This window comes from Coloeus monedula (assembly GCF_965178545.1).
Source record: "Coloeus monedula genome assembly, chromosome: 12".
NCBI lineage: Eukaryota > Metazoa > Chordata > Aves > Passeriformes > Corvidae > Coloeus > Coloeus monedula.
In genome coordinates, this window is record NC_138792.1 from 5154436 (window position 1) to 5174399 (window position 19964).

The window sequence follows — 19964 nt, forward strand, 5'->3', positions numbered from 1 at the left end:
GACTATTACGTTATTTTATGAAATGATGAAAATACAATACCAACACATGATCCTGTGATTTTGTGCCATTTTTTACATTAGATTACCCAGGCAAAGTATCTGTTACCTAAAATGACAAATGCACAACTGGTATTACCTTTTTGTGGATCAAGTTTACTTCCCATTATGTGATTGTCATTCCTTAATGTCTGTTCCCTTGTTGACTCTGATACCTGGGAGTGAAGGCTGATTGTATCATCATCAGATGGCTGCAAAGACACTCACATTTAGTACAGAACTGACATGGAAATGATATTATTATATGATTTCCTAATAAATCTTACTGACTGGGATATCAATATATTCCAGTCATATCATATTGATTAGACTTGACCTTAACCAGAAAAGTTAAAGAAATACATAAAAAATTTGTGTCTGATATGGCAGTCTAATGGTTTAAACTCAACTGTGCAGATACTGAAAGGATATTAAATGCAACTTACTGAGGTATTTCTCAAATGATACAAAATACAAAGGAAAAAAATTCTAAAGATCCACAAATTAAAAATTCAACAGTGAAAAAATACTCACTTCTGTAGTGGACAACCTTTTATCCCCATTATCACTTCCAATGCCAGAGTCTGGTCCATGATTTTTATTGGGATAAAAGTCCTCCATGCTACATTAAGAAAAACAACACATTAAAAACCCACACAAGAATTACAGAAACAGTAGTTTCACTTTCCTAAAATAAAACAAACATCCTTTTCAAAGTACGTTCTCTATACTCAAAAATCCCACTACTCACCTGTCTGTGAGTGGCTGGGAGGGGATTCGTTTACCTAATGATGGAAGATCCAAAGAATCTGGTTTTTTATCTATTCTGAGGCACGCCTGAATACTGAGGAATTTAAATATATGTACTTTGCCCTTTAAACATATCTGTTGGGAAACAAATGAACAAAAAGTCTTAATTACACAGCATGGTCCCTGAGAATATACCCCAAGAAATACCTTCTGTACTGCATCTGCAGCCAAAACACCCCAAAAGGAGAAATACAAGAAATACACGTTAAAAAAATGAAAACTTGATTGGTATAAATTAGAACAGCTTCCTCTAAGATCCTAATACAAATTTCTGTATTAGTGTGCTTTAATACTAACCTGTGCTGGTGGTATCTGCATTGGATTGTTATCCAAAACTATAACTTGTAAGTGACGTAACTTTCTGTAACAAATTGGAATTTCTGTAATTTTATTACAAGAAAAATCCAGCTTTACCAAGGGAAGGTCTCCTAATTCTGCATTTGGGGAAAAGAAGAAAACAAAAAAAGAATCAGTTATCTTCTTAACACTTCACCTAATTTGCCTACATCAATGGGAAGAAGATGAGTAGCTCACCATCTGGCAACATATGGAGATTATTTCTTCTAATGTTCAATTCTCTAAGTGACTGCAATTTTCCTATTTGCTGGGGAAGAACTTGAAGTTCATTACAGCTAATATCCTAAGAAAGATATAATTAATAAATCAACTGAACATCTTAAGTGAAATTACACAAAGGAATACTGCGGTCAAAACTATTTTAAAGCATACTATTAGAAGAAATCCCAACTACCTTGGATTTTCCACAGAGAGCACGAACCATAACAGATCTTGCGGATTTTTAAACTATTTAGTGATTCATGTTCCAGAAGTACAATTCAAGAAGTTAAATCAATGAATGATAAAATACTGGGTTTGAAACTAACTCTGCAGCCTAGGAATCAGGCATTTCTGGTATAGTTCCTGTATCTGTCAAAAACTTCTTGTGCTATTGCTGGAAATTGACTGGCATTCTGCCCTCTTCTAAAAATTCTTTTTCCTTAATAAACCTTGAACCAACCCATAAAACTAAAAAAAGTACAGACAGCAATAGCAGGCTCACCAGCTTTTTGGATACAAGCACTAGAGGGTGACAAAACTGCATCAAGTGAACACAGACTACAGCTATTTCTGACACTAATTTAGTATTAATTTATGTAGACCAGAGTGATTAGACAATCACACAGAGTCTTTCTAGCCTTCTTATGTTCTAAACAGGTATATCACAGGTACTGGAATGAAACTCTCTCTTCTATGTCCTTAATCATCATCGAGCATGCATTCTGGGTTTGATAACCTTGAAAAATAAACCAAAAATACTAATAAAACACAGTAGCTGAATTGAAATTTTGTAGTTCTATATTTAAAGAAATATTAATAATTTATTATACTGAAAATACACTGCTTATAAGTTTACTTAGTACAAAGATTCACAGTTGTATTTACCAACTCCATTAGATCTCTCAACTTTCCAATTTCTTCTGGAATGGAGACCAGCTTGTTATTACTGACAACCAGAACTTTCAGAGGAAGATCAAACAGGTATTTTGGCAATGTTGACAAAAGATTTCGACTTGAAAGAAAGAAAAAGGGACAAGCAAGACTAGATTATAATCTCTTTTTTAGCTCTCAGGGAGTCTGAGATGAATATTGTACAACTTTTTTCCCATCACAGATTACTTTCTCCACCTATTACAACTTCATCTACAATCTCCACCACAATTTCCTTATCAGATACAGCCTATCTCAGGTATGTGAATTTTAGATCCCCATTTTACTTGATGAAATGAGTATGTACTAGGACAGAATCTAACACCAAAATGTACAGAGAAATGTGTTAAAAGAAATAATGTTTGACACTTGCTTTTATCCTGCTGATACCTTCAGAAGAACCACCTGATGTGATAGTTTGCCAAACCAGAACATTATATAAGGCCATTGCTTCTCATGTCATGTTGTTGTGTCTCTCCTGAGCCAACACAAAAAGCCCTAAACATTTATTTATTTTGCTGAGCACAGTCTGGAAAGTAAGTCTTAATTAAAATATATTTCTTCTGTGTATATCATTTTCCAGCTGCATGCATGTGTACCTGCTATGAAATACATTCTTACCCACTACTGGATTTAAATCTATATTGAAAAAGCTATCCACATTGATGGACTATCACTGCCAGAAATACATAAAATGTTTCTAATAAGGTACATTTTAAAAAGTCATTGGAAAACAAGCTTGTTCAGATACGGTATGAAATGAAAGCAATTCCTTTCACATATAAAAGTAAAAAAAATTAAAATCAGTAATTGCTGTTGATTTAGGTAGAGGTCGCTCTATTTTTGACCAAAAAAAACTTTTAAGTCCTCAGACTACATTAAGAAAAATACAGAAGTTTTAGTGCTTAATTGATATGTATTCAGAGCATTGTTCTCAATCTACAAATCTTGGGGGTTTTTAATATTTTCTCCACGACTACAGTTTACAGAACTGCAAAATCAACAAAAACATACTCTTGCAAGTTACACCATAAAATGACTAGAACCTTTTCACAGTCTCTCTATAAAAGCAATGGATTTATTCTGTAAAATTTAAAGTGGACAATACAAATAAATTCTGTATATAGGTGTGCATTAAGTCTCTTTTTATGTTGCATTTCAGGCAGATATGCCAGGCTTTTTTGGTTGATGGTACGAGAAGCAAAACCACAATGTGCAAGTAAGCTTTTCTTGAACTGACTATAAAAGAGTGCCAATGAAGCAGTCATTCATGTCGCTTACATAGATTTCCTCTGGTTTTTCAGGTTTTGGGTTTTTTTAGGAGCTGCCTGCTTTACTATGAAATGCACAATACGATTCTTCCACCATCTGAATCCCAAATTAGAATCTGAGATCGTGTGGTTTTCTTCTGTAACAAAGCATCTGAGCTAGGAAGGAAGGATTTTAGCCTGCTCTCCAATACTACAGCCCACACGTTCCTGCGCTGTGAAAACAGTCTTTGGATAGGAGCACAGAAATGAGGACAAAGCACAGTTTGGCAAAGGATGATCAGGAGAGTCAACTCTTGAAAGAAGAGTTAGAACTACACAGCATTTCTGTGTAAAGAAATGTATTCAGCACCTCAAACACCATCAAAAGAGAAATGGGCTGCTGCTGAAGAAAGGCCATATTTCTTTCAGAAAATTTTGCAGTTTTGTATCATATTAATCCTCTTTAGAAGTGCCACAGAGCACATTACTCATGAATTAGCACTAGAAGAACTGATATTTGCAGATTTTGAGACAGAGTAGGTTTTGGGGATTTAAATAGCTCTTAACTGAGAAAACTGTTTTGGATTTGATGCAGCCAATATCAGAAACAAGGAATATCGTGGAAAACAGGGTCAGGAGAGTTTTTTAGATTCCCTCTCCTGCCAGAGCTCATATCCATCTTCTGTTCTTGTGAGAAAATCCAACCATATGTTTTCCAAGTTTAAAAAGAGCAGTACAGCAGTGGATGTAAATAATGTGCAAAATGAGCCAGAGTAATTTACCCTCTTGATGGCAGCAAATTTTCGTACCTGTAGTTTCTGAACACTAGTTTCTGTCTACATAACATCAGAAACAAAGAAAACTGCAAACACAATCACCTGATGAAGCAAAATTCCAAGTCTCCAATGAGATACATTATATAAAAACCAAAACCGACCACCATTACTCACCTAATGTTAAGGTAGGTAAGCATTTGCAGGTTTTTAATAGATTCTGGAATGGATTTGATGCAGTTGTGATACAAATTTAAAGTTTCCAGTGGTGCAAAAAGCCAGACATCAGGAGGAATTTCAGTAAATCTGTTCTTTGAAAGATCTAGAAGCAAATGGGAAAAAAAAAATCCTTTTTTAGTCAAGATTTTCCCTGCAGTAAGAGGAGATGAGTACCCACTGTTATTCTTGTCATGCTCCTAAAAATTAAGGTGTTGCAGGCAGTGTAAAATAATTCAGTTTTACCAGATGCTACCGCATATAATTAATACACAAAAGAGCCTTAACATACTAAAAGATTATTGCTCAATATGCAATTACAACAGAAAGTAGAAGAACGACAGGAATTCAAAAATACATTTCATACTACATAGTCACAATGACACTGAATATCAATTATGATTGTCCCTCCTCTATCAGGTCTTTGTTCTGTGCAATTCTTGGATTTCTTCCCCTCCAACTCTGGGCACAACAGTAAGTCAAGGTACAAACCCAGGCAATGTCATTTTTCCTGTTTGACAGCTACGTTAGAATCCAATGTCGTTGTACAATGTATCTGCAATGCTAAAGCCAAGCTCCCAAAACACCCTTACACAGTACCTGACATTCTCCAGCTGCACATTTGTAACTTAGCTAAAAAGAGCATAAAGTTGCAAAAACCAATGCCACACGTATTTATGTATAAAAGTCAAGATGCAATTTAGCCTGGCCTAAAAACGGAAAGAGGAGATATCTTTGACCATGGGAATACAATAGTTGAGCTAGATTTATTCTGACAATGCATGACTGCATTATGCAAATCTGCATGCAGGAGTTACGACAAAACCGCGCCATTACCAAAATGCACAGCACCTCTGACTGTATGAAACCTTGAAAAGAACCAGAAAATACAAATGAAATGTGACCCAAGAATCCTGAAAATTATCAGCTAAACTACCAAAACCTGTGTCATCAAAAGTCCACCAACTACCTTGGAAGAAAGAGGTATTTATTTGAGAACAACTGCCCAGTCTTCTGAAAGTAACTGTGGTTCCCAACTCAAGACATTTTAAAAGGATGTGGTTTCTCAGAAATGCTGAACAAACTCTCTTAACAGAGAAGTAATACAGATCTCTTGCTATTTCAGGCTTTAGTTCTCAGTTTTTAACACTCACATGGAATAACTGTTTCTGCTTAGCTCCCATTCTATTAACATTGGAATGAACATACAGTTCTGCAAAAAGTCTAGAAAGGGGTTGGAAAATTGGCTCAAAGTCATTATCTGGTTCAAAGAGAGCTCAATGACCTGAAGTTTAACTGACAAACCAGCTACAAGCAGCATTTCTCAGGGCCAACACTGGAATCAAATATTGTTTAGTTTCTTCATCACCAACCTGGCAAACAGGATAGAATGTGCCTTCAGAAGTGCACAGGCAGCACCCAGCTGGAGGGAGCAAAGAGGCAACTCACATGCTGGAGGGATGGGATGAGAGCCAGGACCTCACCTGGCAGACACTCACCTTGAATAAAGGCCAGTGCAAAGACCTGCACCTGTGGCAGATACCTGCTCACACCAGTGTGAGCTGCAGGACAGAAGGGTAGAGGAAAGCTGTGCAGAGAACACCCTGTGATGCTGGTACACAACAGGCTGAATGCAAGATACCGGGGTGCTGAGCAGAGGGAATGGCCATCCACAGCGTGCTGCAGGTGACCAGCAAATAAAATGGACTGGTGCAATGAAACACCACCTTCCCGTGGAGTCATTTTTGGCAGCAGCTTTAATTTTACTTCTTGAAGTCTAGAATATGTGAAATTTTGTGTGTCATCTGGCTGTCACTCCATTATTTCTAAGAAACATTCTCAAGCTTAAGTATCACAGAGTCTTCCAATAGATCAGAGTATCCACTGCGAATACTGAATTCTGCAAACTTTACCTGCAAGATGCAAAAAAAGACACTCCTAGGTTGGAGGAGTGGCATTCCTAATGAACTGTGAGAAAAATGGAACAAAGTTAACTAAAACTGAACACCTCAACAAAAAATAAAAAGCTTATTTAAAAATTTTGCACACTTGAAAGAGTTTTTACAACCAGAGAGGTTCACTTTCTGTTTTCCACTACATCGAATTTCAAAATGTTACAGAAAAATGACAGCTTTCACATGAAAGTTTTCTGCAAAACCCTTCTTAAACAAATGCTGTGTGTTCTAATGTTCAGCAGAGTGTGACACCTGCATGCAGAAAAGATGCCCACAGTTTTATTGCTGGCACAGTTCTACAACCTCCACCACATGCTGAAGTCTTTGATACAACCCCATTCTGAAAAAAACCAGGTCTAAGCCTCTTCCTGATTTGTTTTATCAGCAGCTGGAAAGGTGACTGAAGGCTAGTACAAAGACCTAGTCCAAAAAACAGAAATGAAGAATCCCACCCTACTGCCACTGGTCCCAGGAGCAGGACTGTAGGTTACACCTGAACAAGAAGGCTCAAGGGCACCATGAAAATTTTGCTGCTTTATTTGCTTCCAGCCATACCTCAAGCACAAATCTTAGAAAGTCCCAGGTTAAAAACCAGCTTTGCTATTTCTTCTGCAGAAATAAATTCTAGAGGCAGACCAGAAAACAAGCAGAGGATTCACCAACTCTCTGCTCTGGACAAGTGGACCAGCAGTGTAATACAGGCAACATAAACCGGCTGTGGTTTCTACCCTGGCCTGACACAAATCACATCAGCACAGTCTGGCTGAAGCCCCTCAGCAAAAACCCCATACAGCTGCACATCAAAATATATACCAAGGTCACATCATTTGTGTATTACTTTAGGACCACTTCTCTGAAAACAATGCCTTTGAAGACACTCTGGGGGAAGGATTAAACTTTTTTATTACGAAACCCAGAAATCCTATTAAAACAGGAAATTATACCCACTATCTCTCAATAGTAAAATAAAAAAGGTAAATAAAGAGGTGGGAGATAGCATGACTTCTAGTCGAAGCAATTTTTCATTCCAACATTGCAAAATAGCATTAGAATAGCTCCAGGCGTTGGTTCAGATTTTTCTGAAGAGAAAGATTTGAGTATCTATAGTTTTCCACAATATTCTCATATTGAATGTACTTGCAGCTTTTTTAAAACAAGTAAAGCTATTTTTATCCAAACTAAAGAATGATTTCTACTCCAAAAATGTTTTCATAACAAGCAAGAAGTTTATGAGACAGTATTGTCTATTATGGTAAATAAAATGTAGATGTGAAACTTATGCAATTTAGGTACTTTTTGAAGACTAATAACACAATGGATGACCAAGAAAATGTGGTCTGAAAAAAGGAAAAATTTTTAGGAATAGGGTGCTTCTCTATAAACAAGACGGCTTTCATCTCACTTGAAATGAAAACAGGCTGCTAGCACTTGAGAATGGCTTTGTAAGGGTTAATAGACTGGAGAAGCAAGGAAAGCTGCTAAATGCAGAAGCACAGATGATTTAGGACGACAACTCTAGAAGTGAGATTATAGGAATCCTTTGCTTAACCAGTTTAGACTGGAAAACTCTCAGTGGGAGTGTTATGTGAGGACTAAATAGAAGACACTATCCATGCCTGCTCATGAATCACAGGGTATTTCAATACACTATCTCTGCAGGAACAATAAAAGTGAGAAGTACACCATTACTAAGGTTAAATTTGAAAGAGGAACTAGAAAAATATGAAGAAGTCAGTTGCAGTTTAGTTTTTTGACAGAAAAAGTAAAGTCTTTAGTTACTATAAAACAGTGATTAAAAAACAATATATAGAAAGATAAAAAGGAAAGAATTTTAGGAAATCAGTCTGGAAGGGAAGCTATAAGAAGTTATCTTGTAAAAATTTAAGCCATGATCAAAAGGGAGAACAAAAAGCTCAAGCTGTCAGGTTATAGCAGTGTGCAGCAAGGTAGTTAAGTAGTACTAACATCACATTTGCCTTGTTTTTGCACTTTTCCCTAACGATGCAGTACTGCTTACCATCAGGAACATCCTGATATAACAGACTGGCCTTTTATTTAAGCCAGTACAATCCCTTTTGTATTCACATATTACATACACTAAATGTTGAATTTGAAATACAAGGCTCAGCTCGGAAATTTACACTTGAACCTGATCTTGATATTATACTCTTTTCATAAAAATACGTTGCTGATCCAGGATATTGGTGTTAGGCTTTTGTTTGCTCCAAAATGGCACTAAGAAACGAGATCATAAAAGCCTCACATTCCTCACCCCACAAAAGCCAGAACTGCTCTAACTCATCACAGATACAGATTTTCCTAGCCAGCTTTTCTAGCAATGCTTTAGCCTAACCCAACCAAAGTCTAAGAAAAGTTGTAACTGTATAATTAGTCCTACTAATGAAGACAATGGATGCATAAAACAAGTGTTCAGAGCTGATCCCAAAGATACTCTTTTAGTCAATCTAAACATAAATCTGAGATCATCACACAGAACACTCATTTGTCTGTCAGATGCAAGATGGTTCTGGAGAAGAAAAAAGTAGCTTCAAACACTACAGAAACACCTGCATGTGGTAATTCCGGGAGGCACAAGCTGTCCATGTCCACAAACCACCATCATTCTGATTGAAAAAAGCTTTGTTACATAAACAGTGAAATTGGTTTGTTCATGCTAAGTGCCATTTCTGTGGTTAGTAACAGGAGACAGATCTCTTCCTGACTTTCTTAGCTTCTCAAGAAATTGGAGAAGGAGCCTCAGAAGAAAGGAACTCTTAAGATTCCCAAGCTCACCTCAAATGGGATGTACGTCTCTCTAGCATTTCCCTCAAACTCTACACATCTACTTGCAGTTTCACAGTTTCAATCCTAATGAATGACTAGCATTGTTAAACACAGAAATGTTTTAAAATTTTCCCTTCAAAAGAAAAATGAACCTGCGTAATTAAATAATAAGTATCAGAATTCTTCAGACCTACTTATGCTGCAAAATGAAGTACTGAACAATTAAAATACATCCAGATGTAGAATGATTGCCCATACTGATATAAACAGCAACCATTTCAGTTGCAGAGACCAAAAATTTAGATCATACCGGCAAAGAATGGTCAAGAATTACAGCAACATAATTTCTACATGTAACTGTGAATTTCACATAAAAATCAACATTTCCTCTCCAACACTAAGAGCTATGGTGAAGGACAACACAGAACAAACTGAGCACCCATCAACTCTTATGCACAGTAAGGGAACTGAGCATGCCTGCCAAAACCCTGCAGCTCCCACGAAACTAACTGGACCACAAATTGTCACAAGAAAAGCTACATACATTTAAAGTCTATTCTTAAAAGCTTATGTACCAATATTTAACTTGATTTTCATGTGTTGTGTATACTCAAGTCAAGTAGAAGCAGGCTGTCTTCTGTTTAAAAGAAAGAAAAAACAGTCCCAAGACTAGAGGTGGCTACAAGCAGCTTTTACTTTTTTTCAGCTGGCTCTTCGACAGCATGGAATAGCTTCTGGTTTTGTGAAAACATATTACAAACAGGTATCAAAATGGTATTTGGATTCTAGATCCAACAGCTGAAGTGCTAGGAGATACTTGCTTTATGGTTACCCCCACCCCCAAGTTTAGTTACAGACTTGATCTGTGCAATTAAAATGACAAACAAAGAAACTGTACACAACCATATAATTGAGGTTTCTCATCAAGTATAGAGGGAGGGTTGTACAGGCAACCAGAAACTCCATTTGACAGATTCTGAGTTCTTGGCTTTTCATGCTAATCAGCACTTCCAAAAAAAACCAAAATCCTTTTCAAAAATACACTTTTATTGCTTTAGAGACTTCAATAAAAAATAAAACACCCTGTCAGACTGAACCATAGTTCTTCCACATGAAGGAAATGTTTCTGTAACTGGAATAGACCAATGGTTCTCTCTCACACTTCTGCTACCAGGGAGAAAGAACTGAGATCCAGCACACTGGCTCTGAAATCAAAGTAGCCTTAAGGAACCCACTATTCCAGTCCACCCTCTCTGAGCCCAGTCTCCCAGTCTGTATCGGATGCATCTACACCGAACATGTCTAAATTGGCAGTTTGGTTCAAGCAATTCTTGTTTTTCATGTAAGTTGCCTCCACTCACCACATGCTGGTTCAGGTATGTGAGGTTTTTCCTGAAATCTGTACCAGCACAAAACTAAACCAGAAGCTCTGATCTAAAGGTTGGAATAACTGGGGGGCATGCTGGTGCTGATCTGCTGCACACCAATGCCAGTGTCGTCCATACAAATCAGACTTGTTACTCGAGGTGCAACAAGCCAATAATTACACACTTGAGAGAGGCACTGATTATTTATTTTGGAGTTGTGCAAGTGTGGGTGCTCAGTGATATTCCACGAGTCAAGCACACCAATTATAAAAACTTTTTACTATTTATACATTTTAGCAAAGAAAGGAATTAGTGTTCATTGGCTGCAAGTTACATGGTTCTCTCAATAACCAGTATTCTACCTTCTATTGGGTAATGACCTCTCTCGCTAATTAGTCCATGTGCCCAGTCTCTCTTCGTTTGGGTCAGTGGGTTACTTGGGTTGGTGGTCTGTGAGTTGGTGTTGTGATCTCCCCATGCTGGAATTACCTTTGACCCACTCAGAACTGATTCAACAGAGATGCTGAGTTGCCTTTATAGGTTTCATCCTTATCTTGGGAGTTCTGTCCTTGTGGCCCTTAAATTCTGCACTCCCTGTGCCCACTATCAGTGGTACATCCTTCTTCCCAAGCCTTGTAAACCACCCTCCACATCTGAGATCACTGAAGCCTGTCAAGCCCTAAATCTTAACAAGGCAATTCTTAAACCAGTAATTTGTTTTTCTAACACCTGGACATCACTTAGGACTTACATGTTAGTTGCTATCTGTTTCACCGATTAAATCTCCCTCCTTGCTGAGTAGGCTTGAAAGTACACAAAGATCAAACATCAGAGAATATCCATTCTTAAGAAAATCTCACATATTCCACATTTTGCAACATGAGGATGAACCCAACAGATGAATTCAGCGAATTCTTCACCATGTTGCAACATTAGAAAGATCCAGACATTTCCAGCACAAGATACCACAGTGCTCCAGCTCTGGAGTGTGTTCAGCTATTTAATTTTGATTTAAATGCAAAATAAAGAACACATCACCAGGATCACTCCTCAATCTGGCACATGAAGATGTAAATTCAAATACCATGTCAAAAGGACATTACCTCATGTCAAGGATTATCTTCCTCTCCATTACTGAAGGTGTCTTGGCTCCACAGAGCTTTTGGGGTTTAAAGTGGTAAGAAGAAAATCCCACTGGAAGCTATTTTGTTTTGGCACTTTAGTATTTAGTCTAGACTATAATTATTAAAATGCTTTTCTACCAGAAAGAGTGAAATGTATTTTCTTGACAAGTCAGCAAGATTTCTTAAGCTGCCGTAAGCACAGGGCATCTTCCTCCCACTTAAACTCACCATCACTTACTGGTTTAATTCTGACAATTTCTTTTTTGGCTTTGAAATGTTTTAACTCCAAATTTCTGTTTCCCAGACAATATAAGGTAAAGTAACCCTCATTCAGCAATGAAGCAAAGCCTGGGTTTGTTAAGGAATAGCTCAAATATACACAAAATTCCCAAGGAAAGACTTACATCAGCATCTGTATGCTCAGTAACACACATCCAAGCCTTTGTCCTGATGAGCTTACATTCTAAATAGACATGAGGCAGAGACAGAAGCTACAATCAACCTGCAGTAATCAGCGTTTACTACATGACTTATCTTTTGTGCAGATAAAATGGCTTGTCACTGAATAAACTAAGCAGAAACATTTTTCAAGTAAGCTGAACTACTGGAAGACAAAGAACACTGGAAAACAAGGCAAATGCACTAAGATGAAAGCAGAAAAAAACCTGAAGAAACCGGGTAAAGCAGCAGTCCGTGAGCACTGAGTAAGCAGGGTCTAGCAACAACTCCAGCACGTTCTCCTGAGACCTGGAGGCCCCTGCTGTAGCAACTTCAGCATCTGTTCTTATTGGCTGGTGCCTCCTGCCGACTCTGTCCTACTCATGCCAGACCTCATGGCAGCGTTTAAGAATGGCCACAGCCACTTCTATTAGCTTAAAAATAATTATGTAGTATCTCTCATTACCGCATGTAATGACTTGAAGCAAACACTCTCAGAAACCTTTTAGTTCTAGGTGAGTCTTCAAAAGAACAAGTTCTCGTCCACTTCATCCTGCTTCCACCTATGGAAACAGAAGTAAAGTGACAAATGGCAGGAGTGTTTGGTTTAATACCCAGATGGTCGGGGATTTGCTCACGGTGCAGTTACACCTGCTGCTCAGCTGCCAGAAGGCTGGGCTCAGGGCTCCTTCAAGCCTTTTAACTACACAAACGTTTTTTCAGAAGTCATATGTTGACATTGGGAACACATTTGTGATAATTATGTCTGCCAAGCACAAAACTATTTCAGTTCTATACTGGAGAATAAGACTTTTATTTTTTATTTTCACCTGAAGTGTGTGACCTTCTCTAGACCTGTCAGCACATTCTCCTAGCAAGTGGCAAACAATTCCAGGCTAGTTGGAAGACCGATGAACATTAGACTGTTGGACAGCCACAGAAAAGCAGAGAACTCAGAAGTCTCTTCACACTGTCATGTAAAACTTTTATCACCAAAAAACCCCCTAAAAAATCCCAAAAAACATATCAAATATCCAAGTATCTTTGCGTTTTCTGCACAACTCCAGCCTTTAGCCCTGGTTTTGTTACCTTTTTGCTAAGGACAGATTTCAGCTTTAAATGCCAGGCTTGCAGGGAATATGAGTATGTACTTTTGAATCAGCTCCAACCAAGCAGCACAACTCAAATGGGAAAACACACTTCACCAAAAAGAGTATCTCAAAAAGCAAAAGCTACTCCCTTTTTCTTTATCACACAAGTTTTTGCAATACAATTCGCAATCTAAATAATTTGCTCCCTCTGCAAATAATCAGTAATGAAGTATCAAAAAAAATTCCTTAGTTGATCAAACACAGAAATACTACCAGTGCTAGATGTTGGATATTACAAAACACAAAAATAGTCAATGCAATAGCAAATTTAATTTTGATGGATGGAGACGGTAAGAAGTCAAAAAATTACACATGGCATGTTTTCTGTAGGTCAGTATTTCAGCTAAGGCTATAACACTGCGTTATAGGGGTTTTTTAATATTAAGATATAAGTAGTATTTTTCATAATACAATCCTTTTAGGCAGGCAAATAGTAATAATCAGCTCCTTTGACTTCAAGTCACTGAACTGAGACTTTTCCTAACCTGCCCATCACACCAAGTATCCTCAACAAGGATCCTTATTACTGGCCTTCAGCAAGAAGGCCTCAAGCACACACAACTCATTTCCCCTTAGCCCAAACACTGGACAGGCTGTGAAAACACCGTGGAAAATTTCCACAATTGTTTGTTTATAAACTGTCACTACCAGATTTTGCATCAGATGCATTTCAGAGCATAAACACTGGTCCCTCTCCCCCAAAGAGTTCCTCTTTTTGTTCAAATCTGAAGGAAATGCTGCTGAAAAACTGCATTTTGCAACATTTCCAGAATGTAGTCTAGATTTAGGATATATGTCAAATATGAGTGCTAGTTTTTTTAGCCGAATAGTGGATTTGTTGCTGCTCTTCAGTTACTGCCATCCTCAATTTAATCAACATTGGCTCCACCAACAGAAATAATTGTATTCAGAAAGGAAAATATAATTGGTTTGGAAGTGCATACTGTAGAGGCAGAACCGCATTATAAATTAACATTCTTATGCATTTCACCCTCAATATTAAGCTTTGGGGTTTAATCTGTAATCACATGAATGACAATATACCTTAGAAGGGCCAGAATTAGGATGTAAAAAAAGTGAGACATGCAAGTAATGGTGACAATGGCATCTGTAACAATGCCATGCCCAGACTGTTACTGGCCATGACAGGAGGGCTCACTCTCAAGTCATACTGGAATATACTGGTGTTACTCCTCAGCTATGAGGAAGCAGGTGGTGAGAAAGGAGAAATTTCAACATTCATCTATCTACAGGCAATTATTCACCTACTTATAATTGCCTGGAAGCTCCCTCAGAATTAAAAAGTGGGAATTTAAGCTGCTGTGACAAAGCTATAAACTATTAAGCCTGATGGCACCGCTGCATTTAACTAGAACTGTCGGTCATGCACCTTCCGTATTTACTAAATTCATTTTTTTAAAAGTGTTCACTAAAAAGGGAGCAAATTGCTAAAGGCACAGGTTGACTTAGGCTCCTGTGCTACACTGTCATCCTGAACTATCTAAGAAAATAAAACAGCAAACACACAACTCTTCAGCTAAGCAGACTGTGATTACACAGATGTGATAGACTCAATTACTTAACTGCCAGGGGGCCTAATGTTGCTCAGACACAGAGAAGCAAAATTACACATAAAATTAGTGGAATATTCAAGATCTCTCTTGATACTATGATTTTACTTTTTTTTGAAGTTCATTAAAAGCAGCACACGATCTGTTTGGGCAGCCAGAAGACAAATTTAGATAGATAACAAAATAAGGATTTCCTGGCCAAAGTGCTGCACGGACAATTCACAGTTAAAAAAACCAGAAAAAAGAGCTAAGCAGCCAGATTTGGTCACTGCGCGTTAGACACCTAATTTAAGATGCAAAAAGTATGCCTCAGTATTTGCAAATTAAATATTGGCAAGCCATTATGTAAGTTAGATGCAATATAAAATCCCAAGCTATTTTTGATAAATCAGCAGTTGTGCTTCAACACAGCTCTTGCTGACTTTATTGAGATAAAGACAGAATATTTTGGGTTTACAGTAACGCTGCAGATCTACTGCCTAAGGGTTGGTGATACAGAGAAGAAATTGCTTACATCCACAATGGTCAGAGGCTGCTTTTTTTAAATATTTGTTCCTAATACCACAGAATTGAATTTCGTAGTCACTGACTTAAAACAGAAAGTGAAACTCTGCAAATATTTCTGACCCAAGCCCCCATCTCCCACATCTCTGACTCCATCTAGAACCTTGTTCACAGGGATATTTGCATGTGAAACAAGGATAACTGCTACAGAAACACCAGTAATTGCATGACTGTTGCCTCTGAGGCTGCTGCTAATTCCCCACCAAGCTCCAGGCCACACTGACACTGTCAAGGATGTCCATGATTCACCAGCAGAACACTGTTTATCCACTTGACAAAAATTTCTACAGATTAAATCAAAATAAAGACTACAGATCTTTTGTTTACAAGCATCATCTGAAAGATGTCTAAAATTTGTACTTCATCAGGATTCATTCATAAACCAGGACTACATTAAATCAGGATTCTTCTGAGACAGTACTTTCATAGACCCAGATTGATTATTTCAGTACAGGATTTTAGAGCAGCAAGCAATAAAGCTACTTCTGTCAGAGGCAGCCCTTAAAACATTTTCACACCATCATTCACAACAACAATTCAATCCTGATGGGAATGACTGGGCTCTACTACATCCTAAAACAGAGAAACAAGATCACTGAAGACAGCTCTGACTCAAATGTTGGGACTCAAAATAAATGGACAAAAAAACCTACCAAAATGCAAACAGCAATAATTAGAAGCAAACAAAAAGTATAGATTCTTGATGGACCAGCTTCAGGATACAGAAAGTCTTTTAAATAATAGATTGCCTATATGCCTACAATGCTTCTTTCTTTCTGAATGCTTTGGTTACTGAATACCTTCACAAAGCAGTGACCAACAACATTGCTAAATACATTTTTATGCTGCTACAAGGAAAACTCCAGCTTCCATTATTTCATGGAACCTCTTTTTATTTCCAGGTACCATCATGGACAATTTCCTATTCCAAACAATATACCAGCTATTATTAAACCATGGGGAAAGAAAAGCCCCAAAACAAAACAAAAAGCCCCACAGCATTAATTCACTCAAACATTTTCGAAAGCCACTACTATTTGTGAACAAAAGACCCTGGGCCTCTCAGTAATATTTTCGTCTAGCACATTATTCAAAATAATCCACTTTAAGCAACTACCCCAGCAGCAAAAAAAACCACAAGCACTTCGGGGATGAGCCACAATATGAGAGAACCTCCGTGGAAAATGTAGCTTTGTCTTCTAGGAACTGTATAGAAAAATGCCTCCATGTTTACTTCACCTAAAAGCCTGGGTAAATCCAGGCCCACACTCACGGCATCCAAGCATTTACCAACACAGTGAACACATCAAGCTCCCCATACTCGCTGCTGGATGCTCACACATCCCTCGCACCCGCACTTGGAACCATCGTCCTGCGGAGTCGGGACCGCGATACCCCAGGCGATACAGCTTTACTGCAAAGGATCCAATACCCTTGAAGGTACAACCCAACCACAACACGGAGCTCTCCTTTCCCCCAGCGCGAACTCAAGCGCTCCCCTCACCCTGCACACCCTGCTCAGGGCACAACAACTGCAATTCCCCGTCCTTAGGGCACGTACAGACGGACACAGGGGACGAACGCCCGATTCCCTGAGACCGCCCCCCTTCCCTGCACGCAGGCAGACCGCAGCACCTTCCCCTCGCCGCACACAGAGCCTTTCTCCTCCCCTCACAGCCCCCCTCCCCGGCAGCCCGAGCACACTGACAGCGCCGGCTCCGCTCCCACCACCCGGGGGACAGCGACTTCCACCCCCCGGAACACACCGAGCACCGCGGAGAGCTCGGACACGCACAGCTGGGCGGTGCACGGAGCCCCCTCAGCCCGCACAACCCTGTGCCCTCTCACACACAAATACACACAGCCCTGTGCCCTTCCACACTCACACACACCCCTGTGCCCTCGCACACACAAATACACACAGCCCTGTGCCCTTCCACACTCACACACAGCCCTGTGCCCTCGCACACACAAATACACACAGCCCTGTGCCCTTCCACACTCACACACACCCCTGTGCTTTCGCACACACAGATACACACAGCCCTGTGCCCTTCCACACTCACACACAGCCCTGTGCCCTCGCACACACAAATACACACACCCCTGTGCCCTTCCACACTCACACACATCCCCTGTGCCCTCGCACACACAAATACACACAGCCCTGTGCCCTTCCACACTCACACACAGCCCTGTGCCCTCGCACACACAAATACGCACAGCCCTGTGCCCTTCCACACTCACACACATCCATCCCTGTGCCCTCGCACACACAAATACGCACAGCCCTGTGCCTTTCCACACTCACACACAGCCCTGTGCCCTCGCACACACAAATACGCACAGCCCTGTGCCCTTCCACACTCACACACGGCCCTGTGCTTTCGCACACGCTCACACACAGCCGCTCGCCCCCCACCTCCCCTGGCACCTCCGGGAGCCCCGCTCCGCTCGCACACACGAGGCTCAGCGTGCCCCGCTCTCAGCCCACACCTGCACGGCCGCTCGCCCCACACCCACGCGGCACAACCGGCCCCCAGGACGCCCAGCAGGGCAGCCCCGACACTGCACCCCCACATCCTCCAGGCCCTGTCCTGCACGGAGAACCCCCCCAAACGCGGAGCCCCCCCGCTCTCCTCCACTGCCCTCACACAGCGGGGCCCCCGCTGCTCACCCAGCGCGGCCGCTCCCGTGACACCCCCTCCACTGCCCCCACAGCCCTCCCGTGTCACCACGGGGACCCCTCCGCTGCAGCCCCGCACCAGGGCCCCGCACCCGCCACCGCCCGGCCCCAGCGCCCACCACAGCGGCAACGCGCCCCCCGCCCTCACCGCCGGGCCCGCAGCGGCCCCGCAGGACGCCCGCAGCCCCGGCCCAGCCACGGCCGGGGCCCACTCACCTGCTTGCGTGGTGTCGCTCAGGTCGCAGCCGCTGCCGGGGAAGTCGCGCAGCTTCCTCCCGCTCAGGCACAGGATGCCCGAGCTGCCCGCCTCCTCCAGGGCCCGCTCCAGGCTGCGCACCGTGTGCGACTGCGGCAGAGCTGCCGCGCCCCAGTGCGGCCCGGACGAGAAGGAGAGGGTCAGGTGCGCGGGGATCCCGAGCCCCGCCGCTCCGCTCCCGGGCGCCGTCCCGCTCCCGCTGCCGGTCCCGTTGTTGCCGCCGCCGCCCCCCTGCCCGGCCGCCATCTTGACCGGCCCCTCCACAACAACGGCCGGGGCCGCCCCGCCGCCGCTGCGCAGGCGCCGCGGGGCCCGCAGGGGGCGCCGCGGGACGGGGCGGGGCTTCGCGCCGCCCCTCGGCCGCGACAACCAATCCGCGGCGCAGGCGGTGCCGGCGGGGCGGGGCTTCCTCAGGGGGCGTGCGCGCTTGTGTGCCCGGGGGCTCCTGTGCCGCTAGGGGGCGCTGCCGGGGCGGAGGGGCCGGGGCGGCGGGGCCGGGATCGGGATCGGGATCGGGACCGGGATCGGGATCGGGATCGGGATCGGGATCGGGATCGGGATCGGGACCGGGACCGGGATCGGGGTCGCGACCCTCTTGGCAACGGGGGCATCCCGGGAGCCGGGGGAGCCCGGGAGGGGCGGTCCCGCAGCCGGGACGGGAGCGGGCGCGGGGCGCCGTTCGGGAGGGCGCGGCTGCGGGGAGCCCTTCGGAGCCGAAGGAACGCGCAGAGATCGCCTCGGCAGCCCCGGCGCCGCTGGGAGCGCGGCCCTGCCCGGCCGCGGGGCCCGTCGGCTCCGTCCGCTGCCCTCAGGCACCGCTCGCAGCTGCGCTCGCAGCTGCCCCGGCAGCGCAGAGCAGCGCCCGCTCCTCAGGCCCGAAGCGCTCCTGCGCCGGGAGCATCAGAGCCGCCACGGCCTCTGCCTTGCAAACCCGGCACCGGCAGAGCCGGACTGCGGATCCCCGCGTGTGGCAGCGAGAAAAAGCACCCAGGAATCGGCCGTGGCAGAACAAAGGGAAGACGAGCGAGCGGCTCACCCTGAAATGGGTCAAGGAACGCTCACACAAAAGCCCCAAAGGCACGAATGCCCGTGGCTCAGAGTGCGAAAGGGCAGTGGGGAGACATAAATCAGAAGCCGCTTGCAAGGTCCGGGGCCCAGTTACCTGAATAAAATGCTGCACGACTGCTGGGATACTCTATGGATGGATAATTGCCTCTCCTACCATGTAATCAGTTCTTGTTAGGTGCTGCATATTTACCTTCCAAAAATGCCTCTGGAGCTGTGATTAGGAAATGCTAAAGAAAGCCTCATTGAACCACATTTTAATGCAATTGCTCTGTGTTTGGTAAGCAGAATCTGCTTTTAAGCCTCGAACCTCATGAAGATCCTTGCATTCTTCAATTGGCTTGGGTTGGTTTTTTGTTTATTTGTTTTTTGCATCCATATGTCATGCCTAATTTGGGGATCTAAGGGAAATTCCCCTTGTATGGAACAC

The 19964-nt window shown here is 42.4% G+C and overlaps 1 protein-coding gene across 2 annotated transcripts in view; it reads right to left on the bottom strand.

Annotated features, from left to right (window-relative positions):
• LRCH2 (leucine rich repeats and calponin homology domain containing 2) overlaps positions 1 to 18719 on the bottom strand; it is a 41420-nt gene extending 22701 nt beyond the window's left edge. For both annotated transcript variants that reach the window (XM_082289173.1, XM_082289172.1), the window contains exons 1-8: positions 18430 to 18719; positions 4535 to 4679; positions 2290 to 2416; positions 1381 to 1486; positions 1144 to 1280; positions 788 to 921; positions 571 to 658; positions 137 to 248 (exon numbers count right to left, since the gene is read on the bottom strand). In XM_082289173.1, coding sequence (XP_082145299.1) covers positions 137 to 248; positions 571 to 658; positions 788 to 921; positions 1144 to 1280; positions 1381 to 1486; positions 2290 to 2416; positions 4535 to 4679; positions 18430 to 18715 — 1135 coding nt within the window. In that variant the 5' untranslated portion in view covers positions 18716 to 18719. The remainder of the gene's footprint in view (positions 1 to 136; positions 249 to 570; positions 659 to 787; positions 922 to 1143; positions 1281 to 1380; positions 1487 to 2289; positions 2417 to 4534; positions 4680 to 18429) is intronic.
• Positions 18720 to 19964: the final 1245 nt, after the last annotated feature.